The 27,913-nt window shown below is 47.1% G+C and overlaps 1 protein-coding gene across 1 annotated transcript; it reads right to left on the reverse strand.

Moving 5' to 3' along the window:
- Positions 1-654: 654 nt before the first annotated feature.
- On the reverse strand, positions 655-27,789 carry TMEM8B (transmembrane protein 8B). Its single transcript, XM_003800228.2, has 13 exons — positions 27,338-27,789; positions 22,542-22,731; positions 21,959-22,166; positions 15,801-15,934; positions 15,246-15,514; positions 13,660-13,988; positions 11,615-11,708; positions 11,345-11,468; positions 11,127-11,269; positions 10,705-10,883; positions 2,147-2,293; positions 1,867-1,983; positions 655-1,623 (listed from the first exon to the last, which is right to left on the reverse strand). Exons 1-13 carry the CDS (start codon positions 27,675-27,677, stop codon positions 1,288-1,290), a joined length of 2,610 nt encoding a protein of 869 aa, XP_003800276.2. The 5' UTR covers positions 27,678-27,789; the 3' UTR covers positions 655-1,287.
- Positions 27,790-27,913: the final 124 nt, after the last annotated feature.

A 27,913-nucleotide genomic window follows, 5' to 3' on the forward strand; every position in this document is an offset into this window, starting at 1 on the left:
GAACTTCAGGAATGAATGGGTTGTGGAGATGAGAACAGGAAACCTCCCTGCACCTCAGATGACCTGTTGGGACCTCTAACTGGGGACCAGGTAGAATGATGGAAATCTCAGTGAACTAATGAAGTATGAACACTGGTGACCATAGAGAACACTCCCTTAACATTTTGGAACATGTAAGACTCAAGTCTCAAGTACTCAAGACTCAAGACTCAAGACTCAAGTAAGAACCTACTATGACCCTTGTGGGAAAATAAGAAAACCTGAATTGACACAAGGTCTTTTCTGGCACTCAGGAAAAATGGGGGCTCAAAATAGAAGTTATTTCTTATGATATTTCTTGAGATGTATACCTGCTACTCCAATTTCCTGGGACCTTGGCTTCCTTTGTGTTGGGTGTGGACACCACAGGGAGGTTTGTCTGATATAAACCATCTCAGCACGTGGACACATATGCACACACATGCCCAAATAAGCACACATATGCACACACCTCAGCTACTGCACACTGAGATCAATAAGAATTGAGGAATAGGAATTAAGAAGTGTTTAGAATGAAAACAGGTACCACATGAGAAAAGAGGCAAGTCCCTATGTGGTGGGCAAAAGCCTCAGACAGCAGCTCCCAGCAGCTCATTCTGACTAGGCTCCCATCACCCCTGCTGATTTCCTCAGATCCTCTCCCTCCCCCCTTTCCCACACTCTTGACCCCAGGAAAAAAGGCAGCAGCACACAATCAGTACATACTTCATTGGAGACACACAGACTCCACCTGCATTAACTCAGGACACCAGCCACCCCAGCTGGCCTGAGTTCCATCCCTGCAATCCCTCCTTCCCAGCACAGGCCAGCCCAGATGCCACCCCTGGGGAGGAAGCCTGAGGCCAGAGTTGCTGAGCCTCTGGGAAAATGTGGACCCTCAGTTTCCCCAAGATAGATTCCATTTCCTCTGAAATGATGCCACATTCCTGAAAGGGCTTTGTTTCCGTAGAAAGGAATCCACATCTTTAGGAGGGCTCCATATCCCTGGGAAATACACCTTGGTCCTGAGGGGGCTCTGTGCCCTGCATAGGCTCCAGTCCTTACAAAAGACTCCATGGATAAAGGAGGACACCAAGCCTGCAAGAAGTTCTTCACATACTGAGTAGGGCTCAAGGTCCCTGGAAGAGTTCTATGTCCTTGTAAAAGACTCCATATCCTGAAGAAATATAGCTTGTCTCTTGTCTTTGGGAGGGCTCCATGCCCCCAGGAAGGATTCATATCCCCCCAGGGCCAGGCCCAAAGCCCCTCTCAGCTGGCACAGATGCTGTTGACAGTGGCCCCTCCTGGGCCCACAAGACCCAGCTCCTCCTGTTCATTGATGCATAGCTGATAACCACAGCCCCGGGCCCGCCCTCCAGATGGGACCCTGTGGTCAGTCTTGGCACGAGGGGGCAGCAAGAAGCCCACACTTCCGGCAATGAGCATATGCCAAATGCTGTGAATATAGAAGTAGTTGTCCCGGGTCTCCACAAAAGCATAGAGGAGGACGGCGCTGCCTGCAATCAGGCTGCCTGGGCACAGGTAGAAAAGCCAGCGGCGCCATGTTGGTGGGTAGCAGTGCCGGCGGCGGACGCTGCGTACTGTCTGGGGAGAGCAGAGAAATAGGGCTCAGGAACGTGAGACTCCAGTACTCAAACCAGAGCTGGTCACTCAGGCTTCCTCTGAGCCCTGGCTGTGATCTAAAAGCACCTGCAAAGACTGGGGTGGGCACTGTGGGCAGTAGGTGCTGATGACAGAGTCCAAGCCCACCTTACACTGGGGGCCTGACCCCCAGGGCCCTGCACCAAAGTCCTGCCAAGAGCCCCCCACAGCCCTCCTCACCCTTACCCAGGCAGTGGCCAAGATTCCCAGAGCGAAGAGACTGGGTCCAAGCAGGTTCCAGAGTCCATGCCGGTCCAGCTGCAGAGCCATAGACAGCAGCATGGCCCCCAGCAAATACAGCACCTAGAGAAAGAGGACTCCCGGGCTGGGCTAGAGCCAGGCCATAGCACTCCAGGGGCTGGGCCAGGATGGCAAGAGGCACTTGGCAATGCCCCCAGGGAGAGGTCAGGAGTGGATTTCAATAGACTTGGCTATGGTTGTCCCCCAGGGCCCACTCTGGACTGACCTGCTTGACCACGGGCTGTAAACGAGCCATGGCAATGACAGTAACCCACACAGACATTAAGGAGCCCAGGAAATCACAGAACTGCAGCACATCGTAGTCCATGATGCAGAAAACCACAATTCCTGGCTGGTCACAGGCATGGTAGAACTGGAGGTAGAAATGGAGGACATTGAGAGAACTAGAGGCAGAGGTCCCAGTCTACAAAACTGGAGGAGGAGGTCACGGGGGGTGTGCGGCTGTCAGAAAAGCAGAGGAAGAGGTCACAGGGGAAGAGAACTGGGAAATGCCTGAACTGAATGCTCCACTTCTCCTGAGGAGAAGAATGTGGTAGGGAGGCCTAATCTGCTTCATAAGCCATATGTCCTGACCCTGGTCCTTCTGGAATGTGTTGTGCAGCATTCCAGGCCAAGGAGTCCAGGTAACTCTAGCTGAGGGCAATTCCCTCTGCTCACCATGTGCCCCACTTATAATCCTCAGTCCTGGCCTAACCTCTGTACCAGCCAACACTGCAAACCTCCCCTACATGTCCAGTTTCCTGATATCAGTCTCTAAACAGGGCTTCGCTCTCAGGACTTTATCATTTTGTCCTACTCGATGTGGACCAGGAGGTGCACAGTAAGAAAGAAAGCAATCCCTAAGGCCATTGAGAGAAGCATGACACTCACACTGTGGGGAAGAATATGGAATATGGAGAATCTGCTCCCCTATGGAGAACACAGTAGAGTAGGCTGTTGAGGAGGTTCAAGGGGAAGCAGGGAACACAAGTGGGACTGGACTGAGCTATACTAGACACCCTATTTCAGGAACCAAGTTCTGCCATTAGCCCCCCTTTGGTCTAGGGTCTCAACCTTTTTCTCTCTGGGCAATGCCATGGCTTCTGGAATTCTGTGTTCTCTTATTTGTGTACAAGGTTGTCCAGGGATAACTTTGCTCTATTCATCCTATAACCTTTTCTGTCACCTTTCTTGGAATTTCTAGGTAGAATTCATGTGATTTCAGTAGTTATTGAGTAGAAGCACATGCATAGTTATAAGAATGTCTTCGGTGCAAAGATGATGAGAACACATACCCCTCTGTGGACTTTCTAGTTCCATGTACCTTATGAGCCAATCAAAAAGAAAAGATACTAGATAGACCCTCTGAGGACAAACAGCTCCAGATTGAGGACAAACACCATAGGGTTGTTCTCACTCCTTTCATCTAATATCAGCCTTGAACCATGTCAGGAAGAACAGGTTGTTATGGTGATGGAAGCAGGGTTAAGAAAACGAGAAAAAAAAAAAGAAAAAGAAAAGGTTATAACCGGAGAAAAAAGGTTTTGACCTGTATAAACTTATCAAAATCTACTCATTGGAGCTGACCTTGAACCATGTCAGCAGACATTATGAGATGAAAAAAAGTTTCTTAAGTGATCCCATCTCAGGGTGGGCAAGGGAATTGAAGAGAAACTTCTCTGAAGAAGACAAGCACATGGCCTACAGATATATGAAAAAATGCTCACCATCCTTAATCATTAGAGAAATGCAAATCAAAACTACTTTGAGATATCATCTAACACCAGCAAGATTAGCCCATATCACAAAATCACAAAATTACAGATGCTGACGTGGTTGTGGAGAAAAGGGAACACTTCTACACTGCTGGTGGGATTGCAAACTAATGTGTTCCTTTTGGAAAGACATCTGGAGAACACTTAGAGAGCTAAAAATAGACCTGCCATTTGATCCTATAATTCCTCTACTAGGTATATATCCAGAAGATCAAAAATCACACTACAATAAAGATATTTGTATCAGAATATTCACTGCAGCTCAATTCATAATTGCTAGGTCATGGAAGGAGCCCCAGTGCCCACCAATCCACGAATGTATCAATAAATTGTGGCATATGTACATCATGGAATACTATGCAGTCATAAAGAAAGATGGAGACTTTCCCTCTTTCATGTTTACATGCATGGAGCTAGAAAATATTCTTCTTAGCAAAGTATCTCAAGAATGGAAAAGAAAATGTACTCAGCCCTACTATGAAACTAATTTATAGCTTTCATAGGAAAGCTACAACCCAATTTTAGCCCAGGAATATGGGGAGAGGGGAGAGGAAGGGGAAGGGAGGGGGGAGGGGGTGGACGGAGTGTGATTGGTGGGATCACGCCTATAGTTCATCCTATAAGGGTACATGTGAATCTCTCTAAATGTAGAATATAAATGTCTTAACACAATAACTAAGAAAAAGACATGAAGGCTATGTTAACCAGTTGGATGAAAGTATTTTATATCGTATATAGAAACAGTATACTGTACCCCATGATAGTATTAATGTACAAAGCTATGATTTAATAAAAAAAGAAAGTTTCTTAAGATTCTGTGACTCAATCTTGATCTCTGTCTCAGCATGCTACCCCAGGTCCTCTGGGAACCATGGCTACTGAGGACATCTTGTGAGAGGAGAGATAAATTGGTGTAGTTGCAAGCAGGGTTGGGCTACCTCAGGCTGAATGAAGCTTGGGCAAGAAAATTGAGTATTGTGGCACCTGAAGGTGGACTTTGATGTGGCTTAATCATTGATGGAAGGGGTCCTTTGGGCATTTGCTTTAAGCCCAAATCATTTTCTTTATTACCTATTAAAAGGCAGCCCTAAGTCACAAGGGTTCTTATCCCAAACAGAGGTGGCCTTTCAGATCTCAGTGAGAGGTCTCCAGGCCCCTCAGAGGCATGTCCTTCAGTTGTGGGTAGAAGGCAGGGATATATAGCTGAGGAAAGAGGTAACTGAACAAGCCCTTCACTCACTGGCAGCAATGGAGTCTTCATAACTTCTGGAAAGAATGGAAATGGGAGAAACCAGTCTCCTATCTGAATGAGAAAGTGGGGGCAAGGTCAGAAAGAATGAGGCAGAAAAGGAATATTCTATCACAAACTCATATCACAAGCAATAACACCCAATCTTAATTCAACAGCATCACCTCCCACTTAGGGAAAAGCAAGTGGAAAAGTGAACTCAGTTTGCTGTGATAACTTACAGAATCCAGCTCAAATGCAGGGTTGCCCCCTACAGAACTAGAAAACATACCCAAAAGTCAAGTCTCTAGAGACAAAAGAAATTGTTCATATTTCCTTTGACCCTATTAAAGATTTCATCCAGCCATTCAAATTGCAAAAACATATAAAGAGAAGGGAGAAGTTAGGATCTTACAAAAAGAGGATAGAGGAAGTGCCTATAGCTCAGTGGGTAGGGTGCTGGCCACATACCCCGAGGCTGGCAGGTTCGAACCCAACCTCGGCCTGCTAAAACAACAATAACAACTGCAACCGAAAAATAGCCAGGCGCTGTGGCAGCCTCTGTAGTCCCAGCTACTTGGGAGGCTGAGGTAAGAGAATCACTTAAGCCCAAGAGTTTGAGGTTGCTGTGATACCACAGTACTCTTCCAAGGGTGACATAGTAAGACTCTGTCTCAAAAAAAAGAAGATAGAATAAAAAGGAAAATCATTGGGAAACTCTGAGTTTCTTTCCTTTAAATTTTAAGCAGTAAGACTTAAATTTATATGCCTATCTTCTTTCTTTTCCTACACTTTTGAGATAAAGAATTTTTGTTTCTGCAGGAAGAGACTGCCTAGGAATGAGGCTGCAGCAAGTGGGTGTCCTAGACTTCTAAACAGGCTTGTTAGTTTGAAAACATGGTTGCCTCTTAAAATATTATTAAATTGAGAAAATAAGTTCTTGCTAGGAACTTTTCAGAGACTTTTCATGTGGGTCCATCTCAGCATAAGAATTAATATTTGAATATGCCTAAGAGATTTATTTTTCAACTCTTTCTATGTGCTGATTCATTGAAAGTTAATGTAGTTCCCAAATAAATCAATATTTTGGTCTTTTTTTATTTTTTACATATACATGTGTTTATTAGGTTTCCACTTTTTGCCTTCATAAAAGTAAACAGGCTTAAAATTTCATAACAATAAGAATGTTTAAGATAAGAACCAGAAACTAAATCGATATTTTGGTCTTTTTATATTTTAGCTATAGGACACTGATTGTTCTCTGCCTCTAAGATAAGTACTATAGGGCATGAAATTACCCAATACCATTTTATGATTTGGATTTTATTTTAAAGCAGTAATTTTACACTTCAGGCTTAACCAAGGACTTGGCTTTACATGCCCAACTTTCAAATATATAAAAGGAAACATCCAAAAGGTTCTGCAAGACGGACTTATAATAAATCCTTCAATCTCAAATAAGGGAAGATAAATATCAGCAGGAAAAAAGCAAAGTTCAATCACCAACTATTGAAGACATATCTAGAAGAATAATTAATTCAGGGCTGATTATTTTCTAGAAATTTATCTACACTGAAAGAAGAGTAAAGAAAAACGGAAATTTGTCTCTGGAGTAGAAAGATTTTAGAGAAATCATCTCACTAATATTCTATGACTGGTTAGTCTCCAAGTATACTAAAAGGTTAAAGAGATTGTTTAAGGTAGTAAAAAATCTACAGAGGGAGAATTAAATTGAAATTGTAGTATGAGGGGATTGTTCTACCAAAGAGTGTGGGCTAATTTTCATACTGGTATTCCTTTTGTCAACAGTAATAAAATGTGGTAGAAATTATGCAGGAAAATCAGGGAATTTAAGAAAAGGCATTTAGGCTACAAACTGGCTTCTATTAATATAATTCTAATCTAAGCTGATAAATTCCTCTGATTAGGACATTATTTGTGAAGTAATTTGGAAAAATTATCCTAAATTAGTTTGGGGGGAATTTTACATTTTTATAACTATATAGTTCATGTAATACTCCAAAATGGGGCATCCAGGCACCACAGACTATAAAACTGTAAATACAAACATATTTACTCCACACAAAGTCTAGGATATTTGCACTCATGAGATGATGGAACTCATGGTTGCTGTCTTATTTTCTTTTTTCTGCTTACATATTCTCTGGGAGCAGTTATGGGGTTTTGCCAAGGGACCCTGAGAATCACTTGTGATGGTCTGAGAAACAGCAGGGGTAATGAGAAGGTAGGCTTGCAGCCAGGAAGGCAGCAATCAGCCTGGTAGGCTGCACAGCCCTAGGATGTCAGCTCTGTCTGGGTCTTTTGGGATCTGAGTCCAAGGACTTGAGTAGCTCTGTGAAGGATATGTGGCTTGAACTGTACACGTTAGAGCTATACACCTGAAATGTTTGATATAGTTCCCCTGGTGGTTTTTTATGCTTGGTTTGTTCACATTTTCTTATCTCTGCATTGGTGCTTGCTTATCTTTTAAGAATTTGGGGAGAACTAATAAACTGAGGTCATGTGTTTCTGAACATAATCTAGGATTTATAAGAAACTGAAGTCAGGGCGCAGAGCTGTAACACAGTGGTTATGGTGCCAGCCACATGCACCGAGACTGGCGGGTTCAAACATAGCCCAGGCCAGCTAAACAATAATGATGACTGCAACAAAAAAAATAGTGGGCGTTGTGGTGGGTGCCTGTAGTCCCAGCTACTTGGGAGACTGAGGCAAAAGAATTGCTTAAACCGAAGAGTTCGAGGTTGCTATGAGCTGTGATGCACTCTACAGAGGGTGACATAGTGAGACTCTATGTCAAAAAAAAGAAAAAGAAAGAAACTGAAGTCAGGTTAGAGATTTATCAATGCATGCTCACTACCCTGAGATGAGAGGAGCAATATAAGTTAGTGATGACAGCCTCAGAGAGAATCTTGGTTGACCAAGATTGTACAGTAGAATATTCATCATCTATTTGGGCCAGCGGTTCTCAACCTGTGGGTTGCAACCCCTTTTTAACAATGAAAATACATTGTGGCATTAGGAAGATTGACAACCACTGACTTAGGACAATTATCCCCCTCACCCACAAAAAGAGATAATAATAATAGCATCTACAATTATCATAGTGCTATTATGATGATTAAATTAGCAGCATCTGACACACAGCACACATTCAGTAGATGTCATTTTCCTATTATCATTACCTGAATCATTTGGCTATATACAAAATCAAGTGCTAAGTTTCTAGCTTGTTTTTGTTTTGAATATATTTTACATTTGTAAACTCCTGAACTAAAACCTGCTATCTACTCCTATGTCCTGGATAGGAACCGATGTGCTACTCCCAGGTATAGACTGTCCTAGATTATTTGGAGACAAGCATGATAACTGTCATCTACTGTCCTGGTGCTGACAGCTATGATATGGCCAATGAGTCTATAAGTGGACCCTGCTGCAGGATGAAATAAATCTTAGAAAAGACTGGCAAAGGAGGGATCACAGGGAAAACTGCAGGGAAAACTGGAAGACTAGTAGCTCTGGGTCTTGGCCTGTGTGGAGAAAGAGTAGGAGTTAGAGCAGGACTTAAGGCAACACCTCAAAGGCTGTAGCTTTTCCCTGTTCTTTGGCATATTACCTTACTTAAGAAAGTGGGAGCTCTTTATGTGGTGCAAGGCACTTGAGACTCTCCCAGTGTTCCCTCTAAGGGAAAGGTCTTTTTTCTTTCAGATTGCTGTGCCATTATATCCAAATAATAAAGCGTCGCCTAGTCTTGAGCACTCTGGAGCCATGTCAAGTGCAGAAAATGAATATGCTCTCCCCACGTGCTCCAGGCTCCTGACATACTTAGGTGCTCTTACTCACTGTGAATCACATTAGATCTACATGTAGTCAGGAGCGGGCTGGTGGAACAGCTGTTGCTAGAGGATTTGGTGAGCCACAGTATAAAGGGCATCTGGCAATATGAAAGCAAAAGTGTCTAATATAAAAATAGAATGATGCATTGTTGCAGAAGACCTAAAAAAGAACCAGTCAAGCAAAACTGGGATATGCTTTCCTCACCCAGCTTAAAGGACCTCTCCTTGCGGTACGGTTATAGCCTACTCTTCCTCACCTGTGGATGAACCTCCAGGAGCACTCATGACCCTAAGTTTCAGCACATTTGCCCTCCACTTTCTCACAGATGATAAGTAGGGTTTTTGTAATCTGGAGATATGAATGATCTGGTAACACTGGATGCCAGGGAGGCATGTCTTGGTTTCTGGGATACCACTGTTGCCAAGGCCTAAGGACAGTCTGAATCTATCTAAGAGTTTTGTTGTGCTCACAGGCAGACACTGCACATCACAAAATACTGAAAATACAGAGATGAGATGAAAAGATCCCTTGCACCATAGCACCTCAAGGGGGAAAAATGTCTACTTTGGGGTTAAGTCACAGTAGGAGACTCACTTCTCTACCTTTCCTTATAATATCTGTGCCACCTGCTTAAAACATGAACTATTCTGACTATGGAGGAGTGAGAAAATATAGGGAAGGGATTGTGGAAGTTCTATAATAGGAGTAGAGAGATTTAAAATTAGATTAATCTTCACAAAATGTACTCCTTTGAGCTAGGATTTTATATCATACTGCCACTTCACATGATGCCTCAGGACATAGTTGAGTCCAAAAAGTTTCTCAGGACTCTGAGAGTCACATTGTCCTATAAATTGCCCATTATCAAGAACCTCCTCCCCCATCTTCCAAAGGTTCCTATGAGAAATCAAGGGGCCGTGGTAATTGAATGGGGGAGACACCATTTCATACGACAGGAATAAATATGCTAAAGGCCAGGCATGGTGGCTTACGCCTGTAATCCTAGCACTCCAGGAGGCAAAGGTGGGTAGATAGCTTGAGCTCACGACTTCGAGACCAGCCTGAGAGACCCCATCTCTACTAAAAATAGAAAAATTGAGGCAAGAGGATTGCTTAAGCCCAGGAGTTAGAGGTTGCTGTGAGTTATGACACCATGGTACTCTACTCAGGGCAACAGCTTGAGACGCTGGGTCAAAAAAAAAAAGCTAAAGATGTGAAAATCCCCAGTGCAGTGGGGAACATGAGCTCAGAATAGCTACCCTCAAGTCATGGAAAAAAGTAATGAATAGGCTGGACACAGTAGCTCATGTCTATAATCCTAGCACTCTGGGAGGTTGAGGTGGTAGATTGCCTGAGCTCAAGACCAGCCTGGATTCAAGACCAGCCTGAGCAAGAGTGAGACCCATCTCTAAAAATAGCTGGCCGGGTACCTGTGGTCCCAGCTACTCCAGAGGTTGAGGCAAGAGAATCATTTAAGCCCAAGAGTTTGAGGTTGCTGTGTACTATGATGCCACGGTATTCTACTAAGGGTGACAAAGTGAAAAAAAAAAAAAAAAAGAAAGAAAAAAAAAAAAACCCAGGCAGGGAGGTGGGTCAAAGTGCACATTTCCTGCACCAATACAGAGAACATGGTGAAAGTATAGACACAATTCCATATCATAGGACAGTTTCTCAGCCAGCATGTTGAGTAAAGATCCCCTCCACTGTCAGGGTGGACAGAGTGTGGGCCAGCTGGAGACCTACACTTAGTAAGTTGCAAACAGCTGTATTCATTTACCCCAATATACCTTACAAAAATTACCATTTTCTATGGGAAGCACTGCTGTAGGGGACATCCCCAAACCTGAAGACAACATGGTGGAAATGTAGATTTTCACCCACCGCTGTGGACAAGGATACAGTGAAGACAGAGACATCACCACATACCGTGGAAAAGAACATGGTGAAGGCGTAGACAGCAGCTTCCAACACATATCGGCTCCGAATGGCCAAGACCACGGGTGGCAAAAACATGAGGTTGCTCAGGCAGAGTAGGAGTGTGGACAGCAGCTGGAATCCGTAGGAGAGCGCATCCTCACTGTCGGTACAGCCCCAGCCCCGCCACCCTGCGGGTAACGGGTCGGAGCACTCAGGGTGGAAGAGGACACAGGTAGCCGTGGGGGCCTCTTGCCAAGCCCAACGCCACTGGTAGCACCCTGGCTCTGCCCTTCCATTCTCTCCAAACCCATCCCCAGCTCAGGTTGGCCCTCCCAAACTACTCTTGTGTGCCCTGAGGCCCAGCATGTCCGCCCCCTCCCTCTCCCAAGGCAGGAAGCCCACATGGCCCACTCCCTCCCCAGCCCGCTCACCAGCCTTGCACTCGCAGGCCGCGTACAGGTAGTTGTGCGTGCGCAGCAGCTTGCACTGGCCATAGGGCCCGCAGTCATCCACGCATGGCGAGAGGAAGGTGCGCAGTCGCACCTCGGCAGTGGCGTTGTGGCACCGCACGAACCTGCGCACACACTTGGAGTCACCTGGGGTCCCAGGCTGCCCCCTCCCTCACCCTGCCCTGCCCCACGCTGCTCACCGAGGCCCCACCCCGCACAGGGAGCGGAGGGCCAGGAACCAGGTCCCGGTTTGAGGGAATGGGATTCGCAGCCTGGCTACTCTGGAGGTGGCACTGACAGAAAAGAGGAAGCCGGCCAGGGACTCTGAAGGGAGAAAGGACAGAGAGGCAGAGGGGTCAGTGGAGGGTCAAGACCCAAGACCCTCACCCACCTGCTCCCACTTCTCGGAAACTCCACCTCCCGCCTCCCGCCCCAGTTGCAGCCTCCTCTCCTCCCTCATTCTCACCCACCTTTGGAACAGGTCACTGCTGCATCCCCCAGGCTCAAGGGCACCTCGTGAGTCAAGCATCCGAACACTGTCACATTTTCCTGGTGCACAGAGCTCTGGGAAGGGCAGGTATGAAGGTGAGGCTGTCATACCCTCCGGTTCCAACCACCACTCCCCTCCCATCTCCTACACCTGTTTACCCACACCTTCAGTGGACAGCCCATTCCTCTAGGGCTCTCCATGCCAAATCTGCTCTCTCACCTCCAGCCTTAGAAGAGAAAAACTGAAAAACACTAGATCCTCCACAGCAGAAATCTTTCAAAGACTGATGAGAAGGCAAAGAACAATTCTGAATCTTTTCTTTGGGCAGAATTGTTTCAGTTCTGTCCAAGCAAGAAAGAACACTCTTTCTCAGTTCTATCTGGCTTACTGGGAGGAGAGGTGGGGACCAGGTAGGAGGTTGTTGCTGGATTTAGAAACAAGTTATGGACAAAATTGTCAGGTTTCCCATCATCTTCACCTGGACTGAAGAAGTGTAAAGAAGTTTTCTCCTCCTTAGCTGAAATGATCCTAGATACAGAACTGTGGTAACAGAATACCCAAGAGATTAAATGTAGCAACCTGGCCAGGATTAAAAGAAACCAGATACCATCAGCAAGAGTAAATGTAAGGGGCTATCTACAAGAATGAAGGTAACGGGATGCCTTAAGCTCACCTCACTCAAGAAGGATTTGAGAGGCACCTTATTAAATACAGAAAACAGGATAAAATTAATAATGCATGAGGGAGACTTAATCAGGATAAGAAAATAATATGAAATATCAAATAAAATAAAATAAAATATCAAATATATGGCCCAATATATCTTCCTCCTTTGCTTTGAATGCTTAGAAGTCACATATTTGGGGCCATATATTTGATACTGACTTCTAAGCATTCAAAGCAAAGGAGGAAGATTTGTGGGTACATGAGATAAAGTTAATTAGAGTCTCTGGAAAATCACGGCATCTAAAAGGGAAGTTCTCAGTTCAAGAGAGCACTGAGAGTTGTCATGCATTCATGCATCCTGTTCTCAACCACAGGAGTTCACACAACCTGCTTATAACTCCCTCAGTGCAAACCCAGGGCAATGTGCCAAAGTATTATTCAGTGAAAGTTATTCTAGAGGGAAGCCAAAGAAAAAAATGCCCTCTAGGTATGCATTTCTCTGATCTAGATCTTAGTCTAATCCAAGGATAAAAGTCAAAATATTGGGGGGAAAAGATCAGAGGAGATGTGCCAATACATGTATTCCTTTCAGAATAAGTAGAAAGGTGTGTGGCAGGTGTCACAGCACACAGGTGGAATGTAAACATATGCTCATTAATGTGAATAGACAAGAATGCTGAGAGGTAAAAAGTAAGGGGCCCTAAAGGGGTGAGCCTCTATTCTCAGGGTACTGAGGAAGGAAGAATATGGGTGAGAGTGTCCTCTAATTTGGGGTCTACAGTTTCAAGACCAAATCAAGACCTCACTGTCATTGCCCAAAGGTACAATAATAGATAAAAAATACATACAGTCTTAACCAGAACAAAGAAAGAATTTGACTATGGAAATAAGGAACATCTTCAGATTGAAGATCCAGTTCTGTCCTGACTAGCAGAACCACTAGAAAGTTTGAGCCATGTTCAAACTTTCTGTCAGGCCTGAGGTTGGTTGATGGGAAAGTGGTCTTTAGCAATCAGAGATGTCCAAACATAGACTGCATGGCCTTAAGAGGTTGTGAACTCACCATCACAGGAGATATGCAAGAAAAAGTGGATAACTACCATACAGGAAGGCCATTAGTAAGTAGTAGGTAAGCCTATAAAATTGGGAAAACTCAGACTACCCTGAGTTGACCTAGCCTGTTCGTAGCAAAGTCAATATTCAGAGCATATCTGTTGACCAGAATTGGGCTAAGACGTGGTTAGGATGGGTGGGAATAACCTGGACAGGCTTCCTGAAGAGGTAAGAGCTCCCACACCCCTGACACCTTCCCCTCTGAGCTCTCCCACAGGTCAACCTCCCACTTTCCACAAATAGTACCGCATTGAGCTGGAGCTCCAAGCTGAGGACGCCTCCACTGTCCAGCACTGGCAACAGCCTCAGGGCAAACACAGCTGGGCGTTCAGGGGGAAGGGCCACACTGGGGCCAAAGAAGATATAGAAGTGGACGGAGAAGGTGTCCAGCTCGTTGCGCAGAGTTGGCCGCACTGGCCAGCAGTGCTCAGGTGGGGATGTGGCCTCAGGCCCTTCCACAGGGGTTCCAAGAGATGGCGGCCCCTCTGGGGGCAATGGCTGGTTGCCCAATGATTGGGGCATGTTCATGGCAGCTCCAGGGACTAGGGCACGGGACAGGCTGGGCTGCGGGCACTCTGTGAGCAGAGGAAACCAGAGCTGAGGTTTATAGCCCTCAGAGCCCTGATTGGACTTACAACCCAGATTTGAGCTAGACAAAATTTAGCAAAGGGCAAAGAAGGGTAAAAACTAGAATCCAATGTCATGGCTTGGCGCCTGTGGCTCAAGCAGCTAAGGCACCAGCCACATACACCAGAGCTGGCAGGTTCGAATCCAGCCTGGGCCTGCCAAACAACGATGACAACTACAACCAAAAAATAGCTGGGCTTTGTGGTGGGCTCCTGGGAGACTGAGGCAAGAGAATCTCTTAAGCCCAAGAGTTTGAGGTTGCTGTGAGCTGTGATGCCACAGCACTCTACCCAGGGTGACAGCTTGAGGCTCTGTCTCAAAAAAAAAAAAAAAAAAAAAGAATCCAATGTCACTTGGGAGTATAGGGCATCCAGAGTCACAGGGGTTTCTAAGTGGTGACAGCTAATGTTAGGTCATGTTGGAGGAAATCAAGGTCATCTATCCTCCCCAAGGGCAGTGAAGACACTGTTGAAAGGGATAATTAAGGGCTGTCTTATTGCTTTGCATAGGGTGACCAGATTTTAACATAGGTAAGGCTGGACAACATGGCGGGGGGAGGGGGGGGTGGCAGGGCAGGGGACGGGGGCAGGGCAGGGCCTGACAACAATGCAAACTTTGATAAGCAGTTCTCGATAATCACTTCTCTGCAGTTATTTGTTATTGTTATAGTTTAACATTATAAAATTAACAAAAAGAATATAAAACTCATATTCTGGTGAAATAGCCACATGGCAGCCGAAAACCATATATTCCCTTCTTGTTTTCCCACCCGTTCGTGCATTCTTTCCAAAAATCGGGACTTTTTTAAAACACCGCAGGACGCGGGACAAATTGTTGAAAAGCAGGATTGTCCTGCCAAAAGCAGGATGTCTGGTCACCCTAGCTTTGCACTGGTTTTGGCATGGACAATATTCCAGAGATCCCGGGTGTCCCTGTTACCCCAGAAAACTGAAAGTGAGATTAAATCAAGGAAAGTAATGAGGTCCTTTAATTGTCTCCAGTCAGGTACCAAAAAATTATATGAAGGTCTTCCTGCGACTTGCAGCTCCAGGTGGGAGGGCTTCAGGGAGTGTGAAGGAGCCTGGGTGCAGTAGGGGAGCCTATAGGGATGTGGTGAGAAGTCATTAAACACAGCCACCTGAGTCACTTCCCAGCCATGGTGTCTGCACCGACTAGGTGGCTGGGACAGAGGTGGGGGTTCTGACCTTGCAACCGCACACACAGCTGGAAGCGGATGGTCCTGCCAGAGCCCCGGCCTGGTGTTTCCACACGCACGTAGACCCAGTGCCCCCAGGGAGGCAATGCCAGCTCCAGCTGGCATACTGAGGCACTTCCACAGGCCACAGAGCTTGAGTTGTGCAGGGGTGGGGCCTTGGGACGTAGGCGCAGAGTCAGGGGACAGGCAGACACCCCACGGCCCCGCACACACACCAGCTGTGCTGAAACCCTGTAAGTGAAACTGGGCACGAAGACTCTGGGCAGAGGAGAGGTTGAGGGTAAGGACAAGCAGAGAGGAGAAAGGAACATCAGAATGAGGGAACTGCTAGGAATAAAGGGGCATGGAGAGGATAGGAGTTACAGGGGTACCACAAGCCTTTTCAGGTCTTCCCATTTGTGCTGGGGGTAAGGGGCTGGGATCTCACCCACCCTGGGAGCTCTGGGTCCAGCTTGGCCAAAGGGAATGCAGGAACAGGCAGGTAGGCTGAGAAGCCGAGAGAAGGAAGAGGGAAAGGGCCGGGTTTGGGGAGTAGCTGACTTACTTGTACAGGGCTGAGCGATTGTGGAGGGAAAGGGTTTGCTCTGAGGGACGGCCAGGAACCAGCACAGCCACATCCAGCAAGCGCCGGACAATCAGCTGAGGCTGAAGGAGGTACTGACACTCATCCTGGAGACCCTGAGACAAAAGCAGGAGTGCCGGGAGGAGGAGAGATAGAGGAGGTGCTACTAAACCAAGGCAAACAGAACCTGCTGGAATGGGCCAGGGAGGAAGCCCCCACTGGCCTCCTGCTCTGATCAAGTTCCCTCTAAGCTCTGGGTCCTTCCTGCCTGAGCAGTTGTTTCTGATCACCTCTGTGCTACCTCAAGCTACAGTGTCTGCTGGGGTCCTCAAACTCAGGCCATCCTGACTATAGGTCTCACCTCACCCTTCTCCCAGTCTAACACCTTCTCCCTAGCATTCCTGGCCAGCCCCACAGCACTATAATCTCAGACCAGCCCATTCCCCCACTAGAGCCTCCGGAGTTCAGAACATTGGCTCTTTTCACGGGGGGAGAATGGGGAGGGTGGCGTGGGGTGGTGGAAAGCTCAAGGCCTCTAGTCCAACCCCCTCCACCACCACTACCACCAATCAGACCCTTTAATTCCCGTTATTCCTTACCCTGAACCCTCCCAAGTATGTGTCCAGCCTCTGCTTTCTCTGCTTTAACACCCCCACCACCTCCAGACTATCAGCAGTTTGAGAACAAGAACAGTGTCTTCTTTTATTTTTGTTCCTTCACACACAGGGCTTAACAGAGAGTGCACACCTCACAGATGGATGTTTGCTGCATAAATGAAGCAATAAACAATTCGGCTCCACTGGGGGCATCCCTGACCTGGATGAATCCACAGCCCAACATCTTTGACTCCCCTCCCCCTGCGCTGCCCTCAGAAGACCCCCAGAGAGTCTGCTCCTTCAGCCTCAGACTGTGTTCCTTCTCATCCTGGAAGAGAACAACCACATCTCCCCCGCTGTCTCTTCTCCTGGATAAACTCTAGCCCCTTCTCTACTCTGCTGACCCCACCCCTGGCCCACACAGCCTCATCACTCCTCAGTGAGCACATGTGCTATGGTTCCACCCCCAAAGCATTTGCAGCTATAACCCACCTACAAACCTAACAGCTCAGAGAAGCCAGGCTCCTAATTAGGCTTCTCTGACCTCCTGGTTTTATGCTGGCCCAATAAACCAGAAGACACTATTTACTCATGTGGTTATTCCAAAGGACATACTCCAAACTCTGTTCTGGGACAAAAATTCCAGGCCCTGACATACCACTGAGCTCCAAGGCATGGCACAAGCCAGCCAAGGTTGGAAGGTTGGAAGGAGCAAAGGTTGGAAGGAGGTCTGTGTCTCTTGTGTCATTGTATCCCAGTGCCTAGCACACCACCTGGCTCATACTAGGTGCTAAAATAGCTGTTGAGCTGAAGAAGGATGTCAAAAAGAGGGCTCCTTTGGAGAGCACCCGAACCGACCCAGTTGCTTAGAAACTTCCATCTCTGATATCCAAAGCAGGTGTCCCTCATCTTTGGTGTCAAACCCTAAGGACCAGAAATACCTTCACAAGAAATACCTTCTTCACCACAAGAATCTTGTAGTGTATAAGTTCCAAGAATGGGGATTCACACTCAGGAGGTGGCCTATTTCCTGGCTAGACAGCCCAGGGGAAGAAATACTTTGCTCCAAGTCTTACCTACGGTTGACTTGGAACAGTGGACAAGGCCAATCTGGTTAAATGTGCTTCTTCCTCAAACTGTATAATGTGCACATCCAGCATCCCCCCACCCCACTTTATGCAGAGGGAGTATTCAGTCAGTGGACACCAGGGCAGAACAGGGACCTTCACCCTGGGATAGGGCCAGAGGAAGGGCACCAGAAGTCAAATCATCAAGAGCTGCCAAGGCAGAAACCAAGTGAAAGAGTCCAAACTGAGTTAGGCTAAACAGGATAACCCAACATCAGCCACCACAGAAGGAACAGGGATAAAGCAAGGAAGCTCAAGAAAACAGAAGCAAAGGTGTGAAGTGGATGGGATATAGTCTGAAAGAGCTGCAGTGGAAGGAAAGGCATATGGATTCTGAGAATGTCCTCTGGATTTCTTTAGAAAGGCCCTGGGTGGGGCTTACTGACTGAAGATGCAAGAGTCTCTGTGGGAATAGTCCAGTACCCAGCAGAGCCTCTGCCCACAATCAGTACCTATGGACACAGCAGTAAATGAGTGCTGGACAGAATGCAGGGAGACCAGTTAGGAGGCTGCTGTCATGCCCCAGAAGAAAGATGGGGGAGGTATTCTGCGAGAGAAATGGAAAGAAGTAGATGCTTTCAGGGCACGCTTTAGAAGTCAAGTCAGTTAAGATTTTCTCTTCATGAACTGGTTGTGAGAAAGTAAGGGGAAAAGAGAAGGCATGGATGGCACTTAAATTTGGGGCTTGTACAATTGGTGGATGACAGTGTCTTTCACTGAGAAGATGACAAGGAGAGGAAGAAAAGGCTTGGACTGGGAGGAGTAAATTGGGAATTGAAGAGTTTTTACTTTTAGCTTCATTTTGATTGGTATATACTAAATTTGAGACATTTCTTAGACATCCAAATAGAGATATCAAGTAAGCAGTTGGATATAAAGTCTGGGATTCAAAGAAATTAGGACTGGCTGAATCCTCACAGAAGTTATTAACTTATAGATAACTAAACTATTGTGCTGGAGACAACAAGAGAATCAAAAAATAAAAAAGAATTTTCCCCAGGACAGAGCCTTGGGCCAGGCAAGTACAGATTGAGAAGAAGAGAAGCCAGGAGAGGACACAGAAGTGAGAAGTGGGAGAAGGAAAACCAGGACAGTTCTAGGAGAAATTTCCTTCAAGAAGGAAATAAAATGAATTTGTTAAAAAGCTAGTAATTAATTAACTCTGGGGAAAGCAACTGGGGACTGGAAGGAACAGGGGAGAGGAAGACTTACTTTCCACTGTGTGCCTTTTATACTTTGCAAATGTTGAATGAGGTGCATGCATTACCTATTTGAAATATAAATAAAATAATTTAGAAAGATGAGGAAGAGCAGAAGCAGCACTCACTATCAACAGATTTTAACCACTTCAGTTGAGACATTGAGTCATGCCTGGTCCTAGTTGGGGGCTCAACAGAATCCTTTATTCTGTACAATTTGCTTCTTTGCTTTCCTTGAAGTTGTTTTTATTATTTTACTTATTTTTATATACTTTCAAATCTGAGACCTGGGAAGAGGAAGCTTTGAGGAGAATCTATCCTCTGATGTTTGGCGGAACTTTCCCCTTATGAGCCATTTGGCTGCCAAATGGTAACCACAACCGAAAGGCCTGCCCCTCAGGGCAGACTGGCAGCTGGCCACTTCAGAATAAACGCATGTTCTAAAGACAGAAAGATGAAGAGATGGAGGCATGGAGGCAAGACAAAAGTGGTTAATGGAACCAAGGGGACAGGAAAGGAGAAGGCATGAGGTCAGTCTGTGACACTTTGAGTTTGAGAAGGTGGCAGAAGGACAATAAAAGTTTGCCAAGCCCCTACCCCATGCCAAGCATATGCTTGGGGCTAGGAATATGTCATGAGTAATATAGACACAGGGTCTAGCAGAAGTGCGGGACACAGCTCAGGAGAGTGGCCTGAACCAAATAAGTCATTTCTCTTCCACAACATTTCAAAGCTCCCTATCACTCTTAGGATAGAGTTCAAACTTCTCGGTCTTTCAAAATCTGACCTCCATTCACTTCCCCCACCTCCCTCAGTCACCCCAACACCTGGTCCACACTGAAACACTTCAGTTCCCCTTCTAAGTTTTGTCCCATGCCACTTCCACTACCTGGAATCCCTTTCCCTGCCTTAGGCCCCACTTCCTAAGAGTATCCTAACACTATATCCACCATGTTAGAAAGCTGAGCTAGCCATCTCTTCTTTATCCACTTAAGATATCTGTAGCTCCCTAATAACACATCTTCGTTATCTCTGTGCCTCCAGAACCCAGCCCAAGGTCTGGCACAAAGCAGGTACAAAAGAACTAAGGGCTAAAGGGAGATCTAGGCTCATCCCCAAAGTTGAGAACAGCCCTACAAAGAGCACTGCCTTCCTATCATTGGAACTCTTTAGTCCCCACCAAAGAATATCCTTGAACATACATAACTTCCTGTATTTGCCAAGCCTCACAGGAAGTCATAACCATGGTGCAAGGAAGAAACAAGTTGAGAAGATGGAAGAATACTTTGGACAATGAACCCAAAGTCTGAGTCTGGGAAATTAACCAGGGTCTGCTGAACTTAAGAAGCTTTATAGGCCCATATAAGATTCCAGAAATTAATCAAATTCTTAGAGGTTGGCTTGCCCTGCCTCTAGAATAGGCCTAACATCTCTTACAGTGTCCAGACTGCCACTCATGGGAAGGTGGACTGCTTCTTTCTTGTCTTGCTAGGTCCCTGAGGAGCTCTGCTGGCAAGTGTTCTAGTTTCAGCACCAGGTCCCCCAGTTCCCACTTGCTGTATCTATATGCAAATGGACATGTCAGGCCTTGTTCTTTTCTTACTGCCCAGCTCCCTTTGATCTGGGCACTTTGAATCACCTTTAAGTTTTAAGCAATGTTTCTCTGTATTGCTACCCCTGATTCCCCCATTATCCCATTCTGGCAGCCAGCAGCAACACTGACCACACCCAGCTAGGCCTCAGCTCCCATAAACCCAGCCCAGGCCTAGAACCCAGGTTCTTCCTACTCACCCAGAAAGGTTTGTGGATAAGTAGAGCAGGACTTCAGGAGGATTTTCCCTGACAGCTTTTATAAAGTAATAAGGATTAGAGACAGGACAGGGGACAGGCTCATTGGAATTTGGCTAAAAACCTTAGAAGACATTCCTTCTAATAAAGAACCCAAAGAACCCTTAGTTCTGATGAGAGTCAAGGCATACCTAGAACCCAAAGCCTCTTCCAGGCAAACTCCCAACATCCACAGAGTTCCTCTCATCCACAAGGTTCCCAGGCCTTCACAGGGAGTTCTCTTATAAATTACTCTCAGGAAAACCAGCCCTCTTACTGAGGCCTAGAGATGCTACTTCAGCCCTAGCAGCACTGGGCACATGTCCTTGTGCATGTCTCTGTGCATTCAAAGGCACTATTAACACCTGCTCTGAACGCTGGGCCACAGCAGGAGAAGAGGTGAGCATGACACAGTTATAGAGTCCCTTTCTTCGAGGAAGTCAGCCTGGAGATATAGCTGAGTCAAATCTATACTTGATTGGGAATTGCTATCCCTCTCGATTCTCAATGATCAAACCCCACTAGCTTTCTTGTTCTACGATGTCCTGTGCTTTAAGTCCCTACTGTGCTTATGCTTGGTCCTTCACCCTTACCACAGGCACCCCACACTGACAAGGGCCAGCTTCTTACACTCTCCCACTCCTCCAGTGATCAGGAGCAGGAAACCTATAGATACCCTCATTACAAAGAGGAAGTCTGGCCTAATACACGAGAGTGGCAGGACATATTGTAGCATTTTCTTCCCCTCCAAACCAGGGAAGCATTCTGACCTTTGAACTTGCCCTTCAGATTTTAAAACCTCTGCTCTGCAAAATCAGTGCCTGGGTGGCTGATATTTAGAGGAAAGGGAAGCAACAGTCAGAATGAACACCAGCTGTCCAAAGCCTCCTTATAATAGGAAAAGGCTTCTCTTACAGTTTTCCGCAGTGTGTGGGAAGCTGCCTGAAATTACGATGGAAGAATTATGTATTCTCTCAGATGGACTAAAGACTAGACTGTGGCCTAGGAGAGCCTTCAGAGCGATCATTAATCACAATGTAGAATAAGACCAGTCTTGGGTTTGTGCAACAGATTTGCTCAGTCCATAGTTAGCTTCTGACCACCTTGATTAGCCCTGCCTTCCATTAGGAAGAGAAACTACTCCCCAGTTCCAAAGCCTGTGATTCCAGACTTCCAACATTCCTTCCCTTCAGCTTACCTGGGCCCACTATGTCCTCCTCAGGCCCTGTAGGGTCAGTGACCTGCTGGCCTCTAGCCATGTCCCACCCCAGCCACCCCTGTGCTATAGCCTACCCTGGCACAAAGCTGGTGGGCCAGGGAGCCTGTGGAGAGAATTCAGTAGAGATAGGGGGAAGCTCTGGCCCCTCCTGCCTTGGGCAGCATCAACCCACCTTGACAGAGATGTGGCCATGGGCCTGGGGAAGGTGGGCAGCCAAGAACCAGTCCCCAGGTAAGGGGCTGCTGACGTTAAAGATGCCTGAGGTGCGGTTGGGCAGTGTCCAGCTGAGGGTCAGTGAGAAAACCCCAGGCACAGCTGTGTCCCCTGGGAAGTGTGTGTGCAGGGGATTGATGACAGGGGGTGCCCCGGACCGGAAATACCTGGGGGACCAGAATTAGGAGAGTAAGAAAGCAGGCAATGGGGTAAGAGGCAGGAAACGGGAAAAAGAAAGGAGAACTGTCACTCATCACCTGTTAAACAAGTGGATTCCCTATACTGACACATACAACAAAGTGTTTCCAGGTCAGGGGTCAATCCATAAGGGGTTAGAGGTCAGCTCAGGCACTCACAGTCATACAGTAGTTAGGAAGTAGTCAGGTGACGAAGGTCATGGCCCTTATTCAGTCACACTTCAATCTGGACAGGGTTGGGGTCAGGGTTAGAAGGTCAGTTCAGATACTCACGAAGGCACTCTTTAGTTTGGAAAGGGGTCTGGGGTTGGAAGTGGAGGTCAGGAGGTTAACTCAGGCACTCACACAGTCACACTTTGGTCTGGGCAGTGGTCCCCAAAGGTTCCCCCCTGCTCCTTGAAGATGATGAGATTCCAAACAGCCAGGAACGTGTCCTCAGGAACATGGAAGTGGAAGAGCTCGGTGCTGGCAAAGGAGCGGAAAGGACTCAGCTTGCGGGGTGAGCAGGTGGAGTAATCGGTCAGGAAAAGGCCTCCTGGGAAGCAGGAGAAAGAGAAAGGTGCAGGGCAGGACAGGGCATTTCCATTAAGCAATAGGCATGCCAGTCACCAATAGCACCAACTCAACAAATGTTCTCTGAGCCAGGAGCTGGATCTCGTGCTGCCCTGGCCTTCATCTGGCTTAATTTTTACAGTGATATTCTAAATAAAACCATAATAACCTCTTTTTACAGATAAGAAAACTGAGGCTCAAACCTAGACCCAACTGAGGATTCAAATCTAGCTCTGTCTAAATCCAAAATCAGGACCCTTTCTATGACTTCAGAGCTGCCCCTCACTTAGGACCCACTGTTCTTTTACCAAGTCTAACAAAATAGAGGTATGGAAGGGGTGTGTGTGTGCGCATGTGTGTTGGCATAGACTCCTAATCAACTGAGTAGGCTAGAACTCCACCTGTGGGGCTTGGGAGTCAGTATGCTACTGTATGACTTCCTTGTTTATTTTCTTCCCTTTTCTGTTCCCGTGTGGTCAGGAGCTGTAAAAACCCTCAGAAGCCTCACAAGAGCTGTTTGCATATTGGCTCAGGACAAGAGAAGGGAGGGGAAAGTGTGGTAAGGCTGCAAAGGCCTGCTTGGGTGGCAGAAGCAAAGACAGGAGCTGGCCAGACCACCATGAGAGTCCCCAAGAAAAGACCAAAGGAGAGTCATCAGGCCCTCTAGGGTCAGAATGTGCAGCCAGGAAGGCATTTCTCCAGAGCGAGGCCCAGGGAGGGAGTCAGCTGGTGACCCACTTAGGAATATTCAGAGCAGCACGGGTTGGGAGGTGGGGAGGAAGTGGTCATCCACAGCTGAAATGCAGAGAGACCTGATTATGATTGCCAGGAGCAGAGCCCAGGTGAGCAGAAGCCGTGTCAGCAGGGAGCCAGGCAAACACATGGGGGTTAGAACGGCTATAATAGTGCAGGTACCCAGTAGCTCAGTGGCATAGGGAGAGAGGGGCCCACATGGCAGGTGAAGTTCCCTAGAGTAAAGCTCTGGGGAATTTGACTGCTCAGGAGACTTTAGACAAGCCCCAGAGAAGCCTGGAAGGATGGCTCCAGGACAGGTGAGAAACTCAGCAGTTTCAGGACAGACCAGGGGCCAGTGGCAAGGGAGATTCTCCCTGAAGGAGAATTTTCAGCCAAACAGGAAATACATAAAAGGAAATACATCACCTAGTCTGATAATTTCCCTCTCTGGAGATGGAAGAGATAACTCCAAAAATGAGGTATTTTTGAAATAACAGAGAAAAAGAAAGGCTGCTGAAGGAGGAACACTGTTTAAGGTTGAGTTGGCCCCACCAAACGAGAGCAACCTCAGGAGTCACCCTCCAGGGAACTGCCCTACATAGGCAGAGGCCATTAGCACTAGACTGGCCTGTGCTCATGCTCAAAGGCTGTGTTTACACCACGGACTAGTCTGTCAAGTTCAGACCACATGATCACTTTCAACTGTCAGCAAGGAAGGCCTGTCCACCCTGCAGGTTGAGCACTGCCTGGGAACCCAGAGAGGCTCACAGAGCAGCATTCAGAAAGCAGTGGAGATATACCCAAGAGGGATGAAGGAAATGGAACCAACTGATGGGAAAGAGGGGTTTCCTAGGAGCCCTGGCTTTGGCAACTGGGGAGGCAGAAAGCCAAGAGATGAACATGATGCTATTGTTAGGAGAAATCAGAACTCCAGAGCACCTTCAGCTGGAGTTAGTGGAGGGCTGCCCCTCCTCAAAGCTGATACAGAGGATGGGTCACCTAATCAGCCATTGCTACTGTAGGAGAAATGTTGGTCAGCCCCTCAGTGCCTGACTATCCAAGCGCTAATGAATGATCTTTGGGAAACATGGATAGACAAGCACAAAGATCTCTATGCTTCAGAGGATCATGGTAGGGCCTGGAGAACCAGGGAACTAGCTAAGCCATCCCTGAAGTGCCTAGGGGCTACAGAGGTCACAGAATGGGCTAGTGGGAAAAAGAAGTGAGTAGCAACTGAAAATTCTGGGAGGAACCTGGGAGAAATTCTGAGGGTAAATGCTTGAGAAAGAAACCACAGGCCCATTCACCTTTGGCTTGGGATTAAACAGGACCTACCTAGAGCTGTGTGCAGAGGAACCATGAGTAAAACCATAGCCAAGCTCAGAAGAATCTTTCTTGGATGTCTCAGTATTTCTATTCACCACCAACACCCAAACCACACACACATGCATGCACACACAAACATACACACACACACACACACAGAGGCTGACACTGGTCCTGCCAGTGATAGCACTAGGTAGAATGAAAGATTATACTTTGGAAAGCCAGGGTGTGTCTGGGTTATCAACGGTAGTCAGCTAAGAAAGCCCAAGGCAAAGACCCAAGATCAGGGGTAGGACTAGGAAAAAAAACCTGAAATGTAACTTCTGTTCCTGAAATGAGATTGAAGTTAACAATAAGCATTGTGCAGCCCTGTGCCATGATGATCCTGTGACACTGCCAGCCACTCCTCAAACTCATCACCACCATTAAGTCACAGAGCACTCTGCACTCCAATCCAGTTACCAAGGCACTGACTACTAACAGCACTGAGGGCTGCCCTGCCTGCAGTTGGGCCTATTTGGTACTCTTTCCCAACATCATTACACTTCTCCCCAAAGCACTTGAACCTGCTTCTGGGCAATTATGTTTTTATCCACAACTTTCAGCTTTATGTGCTCTTTGACAATCAGTCACTCTCCTTCCCAGTGCTTGTCCGATGGGCTAATGAACAAAGAAGCCATGACGGCAGGGATGGAAGTTACAAATTGGGCTCAACAAAGGGCAGAGATTGGGCTCAACAATTGAGGGGTTATAGAATCCCCCTCACCAAAACTGAAAACCTAACTGGCTTCTGTTCCTGCCTCCAGTGAGTGACCAGCTTGCTAGCAGCAGTAATCAAAGCTGAGCTTCCTCCATGGTGAGGGGTGGGTAGACTATTTATGTTGTGGGAGGCACCACAAACTGCCTTCATCCTAAGAACTAGCCACTTCTGAGAAAGGATCCACAGCCCTATTCACAGCTTTAGGGCCCATGCATGGGCCACAACATGTCCCTTCCTCCCCTCCGCACAATAACATAGGCACTTAGAAGATACAGCAGCTCACATGCACCCCACATACATGTGTGTGTCTACACTCACCAATACTCAGCATGCACACATATGGCACATTCTACCATTCCCATAGCTCCCTCAGTTATACACGTTTCGGTGACCAGACATCTCCGCAGGGGGTGTGCATTGATCTGAAGTTTGTGCACTGAACCAGGCCCTGGAGCCCACAGGATCCCACCCCCAACCCCCACCCCAAGCTGCTTTATTAACTATTATTGCCAAGACTCCATCAGGTACATCTCCATCCATCCTATTGAGAGTGCTGGAGGCTAGGGTCATGAAGACTATAGTCTTTTCACAAAGGGTGCTTTTTTATAGCACATCCCCTAGACCAGGACCACATTCCTCCCATTAAAAGACTGAACCTCAGGGTGGTGCTGTGGTTCAGTGAGTAGGGCACCAGCCCCATATACCGAGGGTGGCAGATTCAAACCCAGCCCCGGCCAAACTGCAACAACAACAACAAAAATTCAACCTCTTCCTCTCCCAGCCAAGTCACTTCTTCCCTGGATGGTGGCGCTTGACTGATATCTGGCAAGTGAGGAACAGTTTGTGGATGAGAAGGGGAAAAGAGAGACTGTGCTTTGAGCTTTTCCCTACCGGTTTTCTATTAGGCATACAAGCAGTGCCTGGATTACAAATGAGATAGGTTCTGTAGGTTTGTTCCTAAGTTGAATTCGTATGTAAGTTTAAACAGGTACCATTTACCTATTACCTGTGATAGCCTCCCTTCATAAATACAAGCTGTTTGTCAGTTGGATGTTTACAACTCAGGGACTGTCTATATATTGCAGTACAAAAAACCTACTATGGGATAGGAATTAGCCTCCGCACTGTCACTTACAAGATGTATAACCTTCCCCCTCACTGAGCCTCAGTTTCCCCATTTGTAAAACAGCCTCTGAGTTTCAACACTTGTCTAAAAATATAAGGAATTATTTCAAGGCAAGTCAAGCTTCTTTGGAACAAGACTCATTACAAGGAGAAAACTCAATATAAAGGCAACTGATCCATGTCCATCTGGTTGCTACATGTTATCTTCAAAACTATTTTCTTAACCTTGTTTGAATGCATGCCACATATCTCAAAGGTTTAGGTTATATCTTCCTAAAGGATAGGATTAACTAACTGGATTAGAAAGTTCTGGCGTCGGAGTCTCCCCCATCAAATTTTGACAGCAAAAACAAAGCCCCCTTGTTATTTCTCTGGGAAAGCAAGGGGGGGGGGGTCGGCATAGACCCCAACAAAGAAAATCTTGAAGTCTTTGTCCTAGGTACTATTAACCACCTGCTGAGCCTCAAACCCACTTACCACTCTTTTTACGCTGCCAATTGCTTCAGTTGTGTAAGACCTCTCTCCTCCCTATTTCTCCCCACTTGTTCCCCAATGACCTAGTTGCCCAGGTCCCATCTCTTTAGCCCACCCCTCCTTGCCAGAACCCCATTCCTGCCTCAGTCTTTCCTGCTTCTGCACTCACCAGCCCCTGGGCCAAGGACAGAGAACAGCAACAGCAGCAATAAGGCTGGAGGCAGCTGGAGCCCAGACCTGAGTCTAGGCTGGGAGAGGGGTAGAGTATGAGAGAGAGGGGATGCTAGTGGGAGAGACTTGGGTAAACACAGAGATGAGGGCAAAGGCTGAGTTAATGGGTTGGCCTGGGCAGAACACCTGGGCTTGAACAAGGGCAGGAGGGGAGATGGAAGGAGGGGCTGTGATGGGGACTGGAGCAAGGATCGGGGTTGAGCCACGGCCTTAAGTAAACACTGGGAATGGGCTTGGGACAGGGGCTGGGCTGGGATCAGTGAGAGGGAGTCGAACATGGGCTGAGTAGGGAATGGAGGCCAGGTCAGGGGCAAGGACTGGAAGGGGGACCTGGACTGGGATCCAGGCCAGGGCTGGGGTTGATCTGGGAAGCGGGGCGAGGGCGGGGCTGGGGGCCAAGGCCGGGATCGGGATAGGACGAGGGGCCGGGACAAGGGCTGGGCCATGGCCTGGGGCGGGGGCGGGGCCGCACAGGCCAGCGCGGGGCGCTCGCAGAGCTGACCCGCGGCTCCGC

Source organism: Otolemur garnettii, unplaced genomic scaffold (genome assembly GCF_000181295.1).
Source record: "Otolemur garnettii isolate 467f Iridium unplaced genomic scaffold, OtoGar3 scaffold00172, whole genome shotgun sequence".
Taxonomy (NCBI): Eukaryota; Metazoa; Chordata; class Mammalia; order Primates; family Galagidae; genus Otolemur; species Otolemur garnettii.

Bases quoted from the DNA above. Each gene is read 5' to 3' on its own strand.
- TMEM8B (XM_003800228.2), bottom strand. From the start codon at position 27,677: ATGTTCGACTCCCTCTCACTGATCCCAGCCCAGCCCCTGTCCCAAGCC. The intron at 15,515-15,800 runs GTAAGTCAGCTA...TCCTCTGCCCAG, and splicing joins AATCGCTCAGCCCTGTACAA to AGTCTTCGTGCCCAGTTTCA. The intron at 13,989-15,245 runs GTCAGAACCCCC...CTCTGCTCACAG, and splicing joins GCTGTGTGTGCGGTTGCAAG to AGTGCCCGCAGCCCAGCCTG.